The sequence below is a fragment of the Carcharhinus amblyrhynchos genome, chromosome 3 (genome assembly GCF_965287045.1).
Source record: "Carcharhinus amblyrhynchos chromosome 3, sCarAmb.v2.hapA, whole genome shotgun sequence".
NCBI lineage: Eukaryota > Metazoa > Chordata > Chondrichthyes > Carcharhiniformes > Carcharhinidae > Carcharhinus > Carcharhinus amblyrhynchos.
In genome coordinates this window covers 77,449,966-77,465,002 of record NC_137326.1, presented here as the reverse complement: position 1 = coordinate 77,465,002, position 15,037 = coordinate 77,449,966, and the positions used below count along the sequence as shown (strand labels likewise).

Below are 15,037 nucleotides of genomic sequence, written 5' to 3'. Positions count from 1 at the left end.
AAAAAATCATTCGCTGTTCCTTTATTTGGTGGAGAAACCCCAAAATGATCATGTAAAGAAAAAACTTGATATGAAAGAGCTGTTTTTGGCCTTGATGTGGAGGATGGGCTATGTGTGAAACTGTATTGTTCCCTAGAAATTAGCTTTGCTTTATTTTGTATGATCCTGCTTTTTTACAAAGTGCTGGACAGCTGCCATTCTATAATAAACTGATGAGATTACAGTTTACAGTGGGAAAGCAAACTTGCTTGACAGGGGATAGACCTTCATGAAATAGGATTTAGACTTATCAGGAGGAGTTGGTCATCAATGAATAGAAATTAATCTTCACAGAATGGCCCTTAGTCAGCTACCAGTGTGATTAGGTGTTCATTCTATTTGAGATACTCTTCAATTACTTGAATTTAAAATTTAATAGCCAGCGATTATTCTTTATTGGCTAAAATTTGCTTTTCATGATTTTGAATTTCATTGATATCTGAATTTAACAGTTTGGGTATAGGTTTCATTGAGATTTAGATTCTATAAAATGGTATTTAATCGATAGTGAGTGGGTTTATTCATGATTAAATGAGTCTTCAGTGGCTTTTCATCTTGTGGGCTTAGTCATCAATAATGGGAATTATTTAATTGTTGGAATTTAGCTTCTTGTTTTGATTTGCTTTAGTTAGTAATTTTAAATAGATTAACTTCACCTCTTGTTTAATACAGCCCACATTGGATGTCAATGTATTAAGAATTCATATGTCCGTGTTAGGTGTAACTGTCAGATTTTTTTAATGCTTAATTTTAATATTAATTGGGATTAACTTTTTGTTGGTTGTGAGCCTTGATTTGGATTAATTTTGAGGATGTATGCTTGGAATTTTCATTGGCTACTTTAAGTTCAATGAAAGATCAATGGTCACCCCATTCACATAAGAACAGGAGAATGCCATTCAGCCCCTTGTGCCTGTTCCATGTCATTCAATGAGATCATGGCTGATCTATATTGTAACTCTATCAACCTTGGCTTTCTTATATACATGTCTAGCAAAAATCTCTCAATCTCAGATATTAAATTATTAATTTGAGCTCACATTTTCTACTATCCTTTGTGTGAAGAAGATTTTCCCCACTTCTCTCCCGAAAGACCTGTCTCCAGGTTTTAAGGTTATGTCTCATGATGTCCCTCACTAGTGGGGAAAATAATTATCTATGCATTTGTTCAGGAGTTTTTGTCAAAGCTTTGGTGGTTACTCATTAGATTCTTTGAGGGTATTCCCAGTATGATGCCATTTTTCTGGTTGAGGTTATCCTTCATATGGCTTTAATTTAGTCTTTAATGGGGGAGATTTAATCTGCATGGTTTGAAATTTATTGTTTATTTGGAATGTGCTGTAACCTGTGTTTCTGAAAATTTCCTTTGGGTGCTCTGGTTTCCTCCCACATTCCAAACACGTGCACGTTAGATGGATTAGCCATCGTAAGTTTGTAAGATAACAGGAATAGGATGGGGGAGAGGGCCTGGGTAAGATACTCCGTCAGAGAGTTGGTGCAGAGTTGGCATAACTATAAGTTCATGTTGGGAGATATAGGAGAGATGTCCAAGGTAGATTCTACACTCAGAGAGTGGTAGGGGTGTGGAATAGACTGCCTGCTGTGATAGTAGAGTCGGACACTTTAGAAACTTTCAAGCGACTATTGGATAGGCACATGGAGCACACCAGAATTATAGGGAGTGGGATAGCTTGATCTTGGGTTTGGACATAGCTCGGCACAACACTGAGGGCTGAAGGACCTGTACTGTGCTGTACTGTTATATGCTTAGATTCCATGGGCTGACTTGCCGCCTCCTGCACTGTAGAGATTCTGTGATTCTTTGTCTCATTTAGTAGTCAAGTGGAAGGAAGTTGTGAGCATGACTTTTCTAATTGGAAACTCTGCTGGCTTTATCTTCAGAAAACCAGACGATGAAGACATCGCTATTGAGGATGAAGCAGATCTTTCACCATTGGAAGCAGAGGATGATGAATGATCGCAGTCGCACCCTGTCTAACCATGTCGATTTCACTTGTTTGTTTGTAGCTCAATTAAATATGGCTGTGAACTGATTAATTGTTTAGTGGAATAGGGTTTGCGATTTCTTCACCTGACCCAGGAAGGAATCAGGAGATATTCTTAATCCTGCTCAGAATGAGGGCCAGGTAGATCATGAGAAGGAAGGACTTTATCAAGCTTTTTTTTGATGTGGGTTGATTTCAGTTTCAGGGATATGTTCAGATTCTATGAAAAGAATAAATGTTGCACAAAGATTAATTAAATATTTTCAAGTTGGATCATTAGCTTTAATGGAGGGTGATACAAGCTTACTACTTTATGCTAATTAGCTGATTATCACTTGATTAAATTTGCGTAGGTGATGTGCCAATCGTGACTCATTTAGAGTAAATGATGGCAGAGAGCTATGGCAGAGTGCACAGAGGTTATTGTCAGCCCTGAAATCCTCCACAAAGAAAATGATAGAGCAAAACCATCCCTGCAAACTCTGTGTATTCTAAAAACAGGAAAGATTATGCTCACATGGAGATGCAGGGAATTATCTGAGCATTACTCCTGTAGGTTATAATGTCAGATGATTCATGTTCAGCATTCACAATTCTCCATTTAAAAAAAAAGCCTGAAATCCTCAATTAGACTTCAGGTTGTTCAGTCCCAAGATATCCCTTATTCTGTATATAAATTACACAGACCCATCAAATAGATAGCAGCCTACCACTCTCTCCCAGGAACCTGTTCTTCTATCGATTTAAACCATACAAACCTATTGCTCAGATTCCAGCTTCTAACTTGCTCCCAGACAAATCTACCATAACCCCATCAGCTTCCACTCTACCTCCAAAACAACAATCATATCAAATGTGTGGCTCCTTCTTCTGGAGGCCTGGTTACTATTTCTCCAATTGATCTTCAAGATGCTATGATGCCATGACATGCACTCTTCCTGGTAGGCAGGAGGAAGCAGTTGGATAGTTTGGTTATGGTTTTTTTGCTTATTTGCAGCAATTAGTTTAAAATAAAAATGCATTCAAATTCCTTGTCTCTTTCTTTTCTGAATTGCAGTGTATTTAGAACAATTGCAATCTTTCAATATAAAATGTGACATTCATGGTTTAAAGCACTTCCTATTTCAATATTACAAATAAGCAAGACTGTATTATACCGATGCTAGATAATCAGAAGTACTGCACTACATGTGCTATGAAGATGCACCAAGAGTATCACGCTGTACCAGCCGTGGACCCAGAGAACTTATTTCAGGTACAGCACTTTGGAGGGTGCAATAAATCTTTTATAGAAACTAATTAATGACAATTCAGATTTGCCTAAAAATATATATAAGGAAATATATCAAAAAGACCAGAGTAAAGATTGCAGTGAGGAAAAAATGTTTCCTTCTAAATATTTTGTTTAACTATATCTCACGTGGCTTCAACTCCTATTGGCTCAATGACAGATATCCTTCATATGGGGATGTAATTAAGTGCCCACTAGGTTGCCGGTCCTTAGACATATTCAGGTCCTTAACTGTCTGATTAAGTGGAGTTAAGGCCCTCAATCCACTGCCTTTAAAACACAGCCAGAGTGCAAAGGTTGTCTTTCTCAGCATAGGGGCCAGGCCATCTAGAATTGAGATGAAGAGGAATCTCTTCACACGCACTGTGGTGAATCTTTGAAATTCTCTATCCAAGAGAATGGTGGAAGCTCAGTCATTGAGCATGTTCAAAGGAGATATAAGTTTCTGGATACAAGTGACATCAAGGGGTAGAGGGAATAGCTGGGAAAAATGGCATGGAGGTCGCTGATCAGCATAGTCTGTTGGAATGGTGGAACAGATTCAATGGGCCAAATGGCCCATTGCTACTTTGATGTTCCTATTTTCCTAAAACTTTTTTTTTAAAAGGCTGAAAGGTAGGTGATGGGAGGACAGGGAACAGTGCCCTGTGTGCTTTAACAGCACTTTCCCCAAGATGAAACCACCCTCCTTTTTGTTCCTCTCTACTTGGCCTCCAAAATGAGTCCCCTCCTCCCTCTCACCAGGGTTTCCACCTCTTTCTATCATAAAACTCCAGGATTTAGGTCGCACCCATGACCATCTCTTTTTCAAAAGCTTGAGCTGAGTTCTGGCACTGCCACAGCTGCCAACCAATCAGATTGTCTGATAGCTCTCAAGGATGTGACTTCCTGTCACAGTTCTGCAGCAGCCTAAACCTCAGCTGTTTATGCCACCCAGCGTGTTATCAATAAGACAGGCTGCTTAATATAAGATGACTTTTCTTCCTCCCCACCCAGTAAAATCCAGTTGCATGTCTTGCCTGTGACCCTCCAATCTGCTGAATCACACTTCCAACACCTTGGTCTCCATTAAAACTATTATTCTCTCTATCCTTGGCATTTTTATTGGTACAGTCATTGTATTTGCTCACTTTTAAGTAAATTCTTGAAAGAAAAGGGCAGGCAGCTGTTCTCATTCACCTCCACATCTGACTGGACCACATGGAACGGCACAAGGTCCTGCTTTCATCTGCCTCATCCTGAAGTACAAAGATAAGCTGCTTGTCTCTATTGTGAAACATGAGTGAAATTTTACAACCCCTTTGGGAGTTGACTGGCAGGTGGATGGTATGTGAGTGTTTGTAAAATTGTGCTTTTGAGATGCGTAGATTCTCAAGGGGTTTGACAGGGTGATGCTGAAACATTGACCGCAATTTTTCCATTGTGATCCACAACTTTTCTGGCGGGTCGCGGTGGGAGACGCATGTTGCTGGCCTTGAACAGGGATTTGCACGTGCGCTGGGAATGCATGCGTATCTCCATGAGCTGACAAACAAGTCACTGGTCAGACCACACTGAAACTGACGGGAAGACAGGTAAGTAATTTAAATCTTTTTAAAATGTATTTTAAATATGTTTATTAGTTCATTATTGGGAATGTTCGGATCTCCATTGAATATCCCGCCCTAACAGAAGTACTTCATTCTGGCAGGGTTTAGACTAGCTCCCCACATTCAGGGAACTAGCGGGAGACCCCTCCAGAATGAAGGGAGGCAATTGGGGTGCACCAGGAGGTTGGATGGTGCCCCCAAGGGGCAATGTGCCTGTGCGCAGGGAGCACCTTGGCACTGCCCACCAGATATCAGGCAGTGCCAAGGGAATGGAGCCTATTGTGAGTGCGGCCTAGGGACAATCGGTGGGAGTGGGGGGTGGGGGGTGGTGGTCCCACTGCCACACTGCAGACAGGATCAGTCTTAGATGGAGGGAGGATAGCGATTGGGGAGGGGGTTGGTCAGTCAGTAATGGGGGAAGTGGGGGGTGGCGTGGCTGCCTCTGGGGGGGTTGTTTGCTACAGGTAGGTGTTGCTTTGGGGGGGGGGGAGGGGAGGGTGTCAGCAAGGAGGTTCTGCTGAGGTAGAAGGATGGCTACTGCTGGGGGAATAGGCTGTGCATTGAGATGCTCTGGCTCGAGAGGGGTGTCAGGGCTGGCCTGGAAATTGTTGTGGGGGCTGTAATTGGGCCACGAGGGCAGGGCTGGAGAGGCAGCATTGCAGTGCTCCCAAGCTGGCCAGCGATCGGGCATGCGCCAGGGTTCCAGAGCTGCCAAACTCAAATGTGAATAGCGCACCCCCCCCCCGCTCCGGCCAAGTTTTTAATGATGTTCACGACTGGGACCTCTGCAGTGCACAGAGTGCGGAGATTCAGATGAGAAGCTGAACTGACAAAACAGTCGGGATTTAGAATAGTTTTCCCGCCAATTCTGCACTTTTGGGAGGCAATTCAGCACTTGTTTCCCATGGGGTGGAGTCTAGGTCCAGAGGGCATCATCTCAGAGTAAGGGATTGCCAATTTAGGCAGAGAAGGAGGAGGAATTTCTTCTGAGAGTAATGAATCCATGGGATTCTTTACTGCAGAAGGCTGTAGGGGTTGGGGCATTGAGTATGTTCAAGACTTACGCAGATAGATTTTTAATCTGAGGGAATCAAGGGTTTTGAGGATAAGGCAGGAAAGTGGAGTTGAGAATTATCATAGATCAGTCATGACCTCACTGAATGGCCTACTTCTGCTCCTATGTCTTATGGTTAAAAGTGTGACATTGCTGTTGCTCATTTTCAGTATATTAATTCCTGTATTTTTCCTCTAATGCATGCTGCTTTCAAGTCAGAGCTCATGTATGCCTCCCTAGCCCTTTGGATTATTTCTATATTTCAGCCATTTTCCTGTCAATCTCGGTCAAGTATCTGCCTATAGTAGCCACTCGAATTACGTTTCTGGATCTGCGTGACTCCCATTTTATGAAGAGTTCTATTTACTACTCCTGGAAATATGTTATTACTTGTTCCTCCCAATCATGGCAGTGTTGCCTTTAATGGGGTTAGGAATAGGTTCTAGTCCCACTTTGTTTTTATATATTCATTCATGGATCTGGCTAGGTCAACATTTATTGAATATCTCTAATTGTTCCTGAGAAGATGGTGGTGAGCTCTCATCTTGAACAACTGCAGGCCACGTGGTATAGTTGCACCCATAATGCTGTTAGGAACAGTTGTGGGATTTTGACATCAGATTGAGATTTAAGTATGAACTTAATGCTGACACTATTACAGTGTGGAGGTAGTGCTGCACGGTCAGGTGCTGGTTTTTGCATGAAGTATATTAAGGGGACATAGAAGATCCCATGACATTATTTCAAAGTGTGGATGTGCTGGCGTTGGACTAAAACCCGGTGTTGTCAGACTTCTTATATTATTTCAAAGAGCAGGTGAGTTTTCCCTAGTGTCGTGGAAAATAACCATTCCTTAACCAACATCAACCCAAACAGATTATCTAATCATTATCATATTGCACCTTGCTGCGTGGAAAATGACTGCCATCCTGTTATAACCATTTACGTTTCAAATGTGTAACATTGAGAGCGCTGAAGTGATAAATAGAAATGAAAGTCCAATGTAATACCCGATTGATTGTCAGCAAAAACAATGCAAGTTCTTTATTTAAAGTGAAGTCAGAGCCAAAAACACGGTTTGAAGATTACTTGGTGGAGCAAACATGAACTCAGGCAATGGGTGACAATAGGTATTGGCTGCATTATTAAACAACTGCAACCGTAGTCAACTGTTTAAAAAAATACCCTTGAAGTATCTTGTCATTCACATTATTCTGTCAGCAAATGGTTTCCAGAAAAAATAATTCATTATTGTGAACTGAAATAATGCCTAAAGAATATTTTTAATTAAATGGGTGTGAATATCTATATCTTCTATTATGAATGTCAACCCATCATTTATGAATAATGTATCTGTAAATTTAGATTTTAGTAAAGAGCACCTGATATTTCTGTAAGTGAGCAGTGCCAATTTGGTAAACCTATAGTCAGCATTTCACTGCACTGTATACTGTAAGTTTGAATGGAGCTTTCTGGGGGTCATTGTGTACAATTTTGGGAAAAGCTTTTTGTAAGTTACTTCAAATAAACAGATTCAATTCCTTTTAGAAGTTAATGTCAAATGCAATGAATCAAACACTTTTGTGTTGCCAAGGATTTGCTGAGGTAAAAATGACCAAAGCAATGTCTGTCTATTGCTCAGTCTTACTTTGGTCCCTAATTCCCAAACTGAAGTTATGTCACTGCCCAATGATAAAATAATTCAGACCAAACAATATGAAGTCACAATTTTGACTACTACTCTGCTAAACATTGGTCCATATTTCACCTATACTTACAACTGGATGACTTGAAGCACCCATAACATTAATATTGAACTGTAACTGAAGAATTGCAAGCACTTGATTCGGAATGTTGAACAGTGATAATTAAACAAAGTAATAACCTCTCCTGGCAAATTAGCATTTTATCTGTTCATTTGCCCTTGAAACATACTGCCTCAGTGCCTCAAGACCATTCAGAATTTTGATTTTTAGTTCTATATAACTCCCCACTCAGCCTTTAAGTAGTTTTTAAGTTCTAACGTGAACTCAGGCAATAGGTAACAAGAGGTTTGGGCTGCATTATTAAACAGCTGCAACCATAGTCAGCTAAAGATCCTGTTTAAAAAAAATCCTTACAGTACCTTATCGTTTACTTTACCCTGTCAGCACATGATTTCCAGAAAAATTAATTGATTGTTCTACAGTGAACTGAATTTATACCTAAGGAATATTTTTAATTGATCAGGTGTGAATATCTATCTTTTTGTTAATAAATAATTAAACCCAATAATTTATGAATAATTCATCAAAGTTCATCTGTAAATTTAGATTTCACTAAAGGACACCTGATATTTTATGAATCAGCAATGCTGATTTGACAAACCTCTAGACAGCATTTCACTGCTCTATAACATATTTATACCCTTTCTTTCTTGGTAGGACTGAGGTGTGGAGAAATTTCTTCACTTGTGAGGTATCTTGAAGGGAATTGCTTGATAGAGCAGACGCAACACGGTTTCATTAAAGGGAAGTCGTGTCTGACAAATTTACTGGAGTTCTATGAGGATGTGTCTAGGGCAGTGGATAGAGGAGAGCCGGTGGATGTGGTCTTTCTGGATTTTCAGAAGGCGTTTGACAAGGTACCTCACAAGAGGTTATTGCAGAAGGTCAGGGGACATGGAGTTGGGGGTAGGGTGTTAGCGTGGGTAGGGGATTGGTTGTCAAATAGGAGGCAGAGAGTGGGGGTCAATGGGTGCTATTCGGATTGGCGGTTGGTGACTAGTGGGGTGCCCCAGGGGTCGGTTCTGGGGCCTCAGCTATTTACCATTTATATAGATGATCTGGAGGAGGGAACCGAGTGCAGGGTGTCGAAATTTGCTGATGACACCAAGATTGGGGGAAAGGCAAATTGTGCGGAGGGTGTGGAGAGTCTGCAGAAGGATCTAGATAGGCTGGGCGAATGGGCCAGGAACTGGCAAATGGAATTTAATGTTGGCAAGTGCGAGGTGGTCCACTTTGGTAGGAAGAATAGGAAGAATGGTAGGAAGGACTATTACTTACCTGGCGAAAAACTGCAGCAGGCGACGGTGCAGAGGGACCTCGGGGTCCTTGTGCATGAGTCGCAAAAACCCAGCTTGCAGGTGCAGCAGGTGGTCAGGAAGGCGAATGGGATGCTGGCCTTCATAGCGAGGGGGATTGAATATAAAAGTAGGGAGGTCTTGCTGCAGCTGTATAGGGCATTGGTGAGGCCGCAGCTGGAGTACTGTGTGCAGTTTTGGGCGCCGCACCTGCGCAAGGATATTTTGGCCCTGGAGGGAGTGCAGAGGAGGTTTACTAGGCTGATACCGGAGTTGAGGGGATTGAGCTATGAGGAGAGGCTGAATAAACTAGGCTTGTACTCGTTAGAGTTTAAAAGAATGAGGGGGGATCTCATTGAGACGTATAAGATAATGAATGGGATGGATAGGATAGAGGTGGAGAGACTCTTCCCGCTCAAAAAAGACAGTAGGACTAGGGGGCACAGCCTCAAGATAAAGGGGAGGCGGTTTAGAACGGAGTTGAGGAGGAACTTCTTCACTCAAAGGGTGGTGAATCTCTGGAATTCTCTGCCCGTTGAAGTGGTGGAGGCTACCTCGCTAAATATTTTTAAGAAGCGGGTTGATGGGTTCTTGATAAGAGAGGGGATTAAGGGTTATGGGGAGAGGGCGGGAAAGTGGAACTGAGCCACGACAGATCAGCCATGATCTTATTGAATGGCGGGGCAGGCTCGAAGGGCTAGATGGCCTACTCCTGCTCCTATTTCTTATGTTCTTATGATGAATCTGTGAAATTCACTAGCACAGAAAGTAGTTGAGGCCAAAATGTTGAGTGATTTCAAGAAGAAATTAGAACTAACTCTTGCGGCTAAGAGATCAAGGGATACGTGGTGCAGCAGGAATCAGGATATTGCTTTTGATGATCAGCCATGATCAAAATGAATGGTGAAGCAGGCTTGAAGGGCTGAATGGCCAACTCCTGCTTCTATTTTCTATGCTTGCTATGTATCTTTCTAATGAAAAGCTGCTTTAGCCTCTCCATGGTTCAAATATTCTTTTGTAATGGGTGCCCAGATGGGTACCATAATGACTTATTCAACATCACTTGTTTATTAAAAGGTGAAGAGAAATATATGCATGCACGCACAGTTATTGAATCATAGAATCATATAGTGCAGAAGAGGCCCTTTGGCCCATCGAGTCTGCACTGACATGTGTGAAACATCTGACATCCCACCTAATCCTATTTCCCAGCACTTGGCCCATTGCCTTGAATGTTTTGGCATGGCAAGTGCTCATCCAAGGATTAAGGATATGAAGCAATTCGCCTTTACCACCCTTCCAAGCAGTGCATTCCATTTTATAAGGTTTTCAGCCTCTATGTTCCCTTTAAAGTTGTACTCTCGAGTTTCCATCTGAATTAAGAAAGATTACATGGAACAGGCTGACTATTTCAATCTATTTTGTTTTATTTTCATCTGTACTGGAAAGCTCTGAAACAGGCATTATTTTATTTCACGTATATTCCGTTAGTAACTGACAGCTGACATTTTCTACATAAAGTGGCTGTAAGGCAATAATCCAAGTTTTATGGAGATAAAAGCAAAATATTGCAGGTGCTGGAATCTGAAATAAAACAGAAAATGCTGGAAAATCTCAGCAAAGAATAAAGCCAAAGTTTCAAATCTAGATGACTCTTTATCAGAGCTAAGAGCATAGAGAATCAGCAGAGGCTGGGAGGGGGGGCGTAATTAGACAAAGGGAATGTAAATGAGGATGAAAAAGGTTGAGCAAGGTGCTAAAAGTGTCCATTAAGTGATCAGAATGTGTGAATGGCAGAACAGAGGTACAGATGTTTAAAGGACCCGAACGCAAACTAGAGGAACAGCACCTCATCTTCTAGTTGGGCACTTTACAGCCTTCCGGACTGAATATTGAGTTCTAAAATTTCAGAGCATAAACACTCCCCTCCACATTCACCCCATTTCCATTTATTTTATTTCATTTTGTTTCTTTCATCTCATTCATCCATATCTATCATCCTTCTTTCTCACTTCCATTTTTCCACTTCTCTATTCCAGCTCTGTTCTTTGCATCCCGCTCCTCCCCCCTCAATTCCAGGACAACTGGCCATAATCCTCAGACAGTTCCTTAACATCTATATCTCTGTTAATTGATAAGATTTTTAATCAGCCTCATTACAAGAGCACTGAATATATTTTATTCGTTCATGAGATGTGGGTGCTAAGACCAGCATTTGTTGCCCATTCCTAAAATATCCTTGAACTGATTAGCTTGCTAGGCCATTTCAGAGGGGCAGATAAGAGCCAAGTGCCTTGCTGTGGGTCTGGAGGCACATGTAGGCCAGATGAGGTAAGGATGGCAGATTTCCTTCTCTAAACAACACTAGTGAATCAGCTGGGGTTTTTTTTTTACAACAATTGACAATGATTCCATGGCCATCATTAGCGAGACTTGTTTTCAATTCCAGATTTTATTAACCAAATTTAAATTCCACCACCAGCTGCCATTTGAACCTAGGTCCCCTTGAGCATTAGCCTGGGCTACTGCATTACTAGTCCAGTGACATTACCACTATATCACCATCTCAAAGCTTTAACTTCAGAGAAGAAGTTGGAAAAGGCTTTTTGAATTAATCTAATGAAGAAACTAAGAGTATGAAAGGAATTAGCAAACCAGATACTGACGAATTATTCCCCATAGTGAAGATGCCAAATCCCAATGGACATAAACTGTAAATGAGGAAAATCGGGAACAAGAAAGGAAAATAAAGTTGGGTGAATCTTTCCCAATCAAAGGACAATTGAATCGTGGAATACATTACAAAAGCACATGGTTGATTGTAATAAGGAAAGCTCTTCTTATCCATAGGAATAGGCCCTTTGGCTTATTCCATTTCATGGTTGACTTGTAGATCAATTCCACTTTCTTCCTCACCCCAGTCCTGATTAATCTCTCTCTAAGTTTAAGGTTAGGAGAGGGAATAGTTGCTCTGCACTTACCCATCAAATTCCTTCAATATTTTAAATACCTCAATTAAATCATCCCTCAACATTCGAAACTCAAGGGCATACAAAACTTACTGAACCAATCCTCATAAACTAACCCTTTCAACCCTTCTATCAATCTGAAGAAACTACAGTGCATGTTTTCAAAGGATTTTTCTTCAGGTGTGGTGTCCTAAACAGCAGTCCAATTGACATCTGACCATGGCTTTGTACAATTGAAATATAATGATTGTCTAGTTTACAGCTTCTTTGAGATAGCTACTAACAAGATACTAGCCATTTGGATTAACTTTTCTACCTATCCCCTAGTCTTTCGTGATTTGTGAACATGGAGACTTCAATCCATTTGTTCCTCTCCAGCTCCTAACCTCTCACCATTAAGAAAATATTTCATTCTTCCCTAAAACCTCCAGCACTATCATGATGTGCAATTCTACTGCCTGAGATAGATTTTACAGCTGGGGTGCTGGCAGGTAGAATCCTGTAGCCTGTCTATGGCTGGAAGTCTAAACTGCTCAGAATAATCACTGTACATGACTTGGATGCACATGTGGGCAGAGCTCACTGTAACTGTTAAAACTTAAATACCTCACAACGTACCAAACCTGGAGTATTGAGATAACTTACAAATTTCTTCAAAACCCATGAACTGAAGCAACTACTTTGCAAAACTTCTTGCTGAATTTCCTATGCACTATTAGCTGGATTCTAGTGACAGGCATTTGAAGATTTGAAAAGAGATTCCGCCCCCTCCTTGAGATCTTCTGTCACCGCCATTGGGCCACCTTGATCAAAATCTTCAAACTGAATATCATCATCATCATCACTGAAGAAAAAATAACCATTAAAAATATACAGTCACATATGGTTGGCACTTGCAATGAAATGGGCAGCCATGCAACACATAGTAATCAACTGGACAACTGTTGTTAGTGGATAAGAGATAACCACAAAATGGTGCTTGCCCCACAGACAAAGGAGTGTCAGATTATGGGCTAAAGTTTGCTGTTAAAATAACTAAGGCTAATGGTGCTCGCCATTGTGTACAAGTAAATGCACAGGCGAGGGACAGATACACAGTTTAATTCTGCATGTCAAAAAGTTAACGTTCAAGTTGTTCTATTCGCTATTAGCTTCTCTGTCTGATTTCCTACTGAAATGCACTGAATGGTGTAAGTTCCCAAGTTTATGCATTTGATGCAAGCTACACTAGTCACAGAATGCTAAGTCCTGTCATTCTGGTCTGAGTACCTTTTTAACAATGTGGTATGTGATAATTGTTTCCAAGTAAACTCTGGCACTGAAAATTAAGTATGAGCAATATGGAGCGTCAGATTTTAATTATTAGAAATTTTAAAAATATAAAACATTTTGTGTAGTTTCATTTGTCTTTCTCTCTCCGTATCCAATCTGTCTTTCCCTGTCTTTATTGTCCACAGTTCCCAACTGGACATTAAATTCACTCAATAATTTTACTATTCCTTCTCAGCCCTACCATTGTTTGTTTCTTTCTGAATCTACAATCTGACCGATTAAGGAGATGCATGGTTGCATGTGCTACTTTCCCTCATGATGATGTGACCCGTTTGCGCTTTCAGCCATTTATCTTACAATTTTTTAAAAAGCCTGATGCCATTAGATGTCCTGCTACAGTAAAATCTGAAGCAATTAGGGAAGTGGAGGGTTTTTTAAAATTTTTCATGGGACATGGGCATTGCTGGCTGGCCAGCATTTATTGCCCACCCCTAGTTGCCTGAGGTCAGTTGCGAGTCAACCGCATTTCTATGTCGCACATATACAAGATCAGATAAGGATGGCAGATTTCCTTCCCTAAAACACATTAGTGAACCAGATGGGTTATATGATGTACTGGGAGAAGTGAGTATGTGTAGTGATTCATTGGGATATAATGAGGGTAGATTTGTGTACTGATCTGATCTGACGGCTGCGTAAGAAGGTTGCATATTTTGTATTTACTGAACTCTGTACAGGGGACATCTTGTGACACAGAAGCTCCTGATTTGAGTCTGACTCCGGGGCTTGATGGCCAAGGAATGTGGGTTCATAACATGGCCAAATAGGTTGATTATCGACCTGCAAATCCAATATATCTATGGCAGTGGTTGGAGTGGGAGAGATTCCTGGTCAGCCTTGTTTGGTACAGAGTGGCACCCCTCAAACTATAGCCTCTGGTTTCAGACTAGTGACCTGCTTTAGGACGGCATGGTGACACAGTGGTTAGCACTGCCACCTACAGCACCAGGGACCTGGGTTCAGTTCCAGCCTTGGGTGTCTGTCTGTGTGGAGTTTGCATGTTCTCCCTATGTCTGCACGTATTTGCTCCGGTTTCTTCTCTCAGTTCAAAGATGTGCAGGTCAGGTTCACTGGCCATGCTAAATTGCCCCTTAGTGTCTCAAGATGTGTAAGGGAATTAGTGGGGTAAATACATGGGTTGGGGGATAGGGCCTGAGTAAGATACCCTATCAGGGAGTCAATTTGATGGGCCAAATGGCCTCCTTCAGCATTGAAGGACTCTGATTCAGGAAAAACAAGTTACAGAAAACAGAGGCATGTGGTTTATCTACCCCAAGCATCTCTAGGCGGGAGGAATCTCATAAGTCTAAATCTTAACTCTATAGCTGGGATACAATGACTACAGCAAAAAAAAAACCCTGGATTTTGGATAAACTGTCAGGCAAACGTGAAAAGAAATAAACCAAATACTTACAGGCTTTCTATGTATTGTGAACGTGAGGAAGAACAAATAAAGAAAAATTAAGGTGTGTTTAATTCAATGTCAAAATTCAATTATAAGAAACTAGACAGGTATAGGATCAATAATAACTTAGCTCAGACACACTTATAAATACCTCAAAGGTATTGGAATCCATAAGCGATTCAGCCTCTGTGGTAACATTTAAATCCCTCCTTTCCTAGTCTCTCCCATTGTTTAAAATATCAATGTACCAAGACTCTTATTTATTCCAATTATGTTGAATTTTAATGAACC

At 41.0% G+C, this 15,037-nt stretch overlaps 1 protein-coding gene across 1 annotated transcript in view; it reads right to left on the bottom strand.

Annotated features, from left to right (window-relative positions):
- Nucleotides 1-10,446: 10,446 nt before the first annotated feature.
- Nucleotides 10,447-15,037, bottom strand: part of LOC145340879 (beta-arrestin-1-like) — a 59,429-nt gene continuing 54,838 nt past the window's right edge. Inside the window, exon 15 of the mRNA XM_080185397.1 lies at nucleotides 10,447-14,762. Within this exon, the coding sequence (XP_080041523.1) occupies nucleotides 14,752-14,762 (11 nt within the window). The 3' untranslated portion in view covers nucleotides 10,447-14,751. The remainder of the gene's footprint in view (nucleotides 14,763-15,037) is intronic.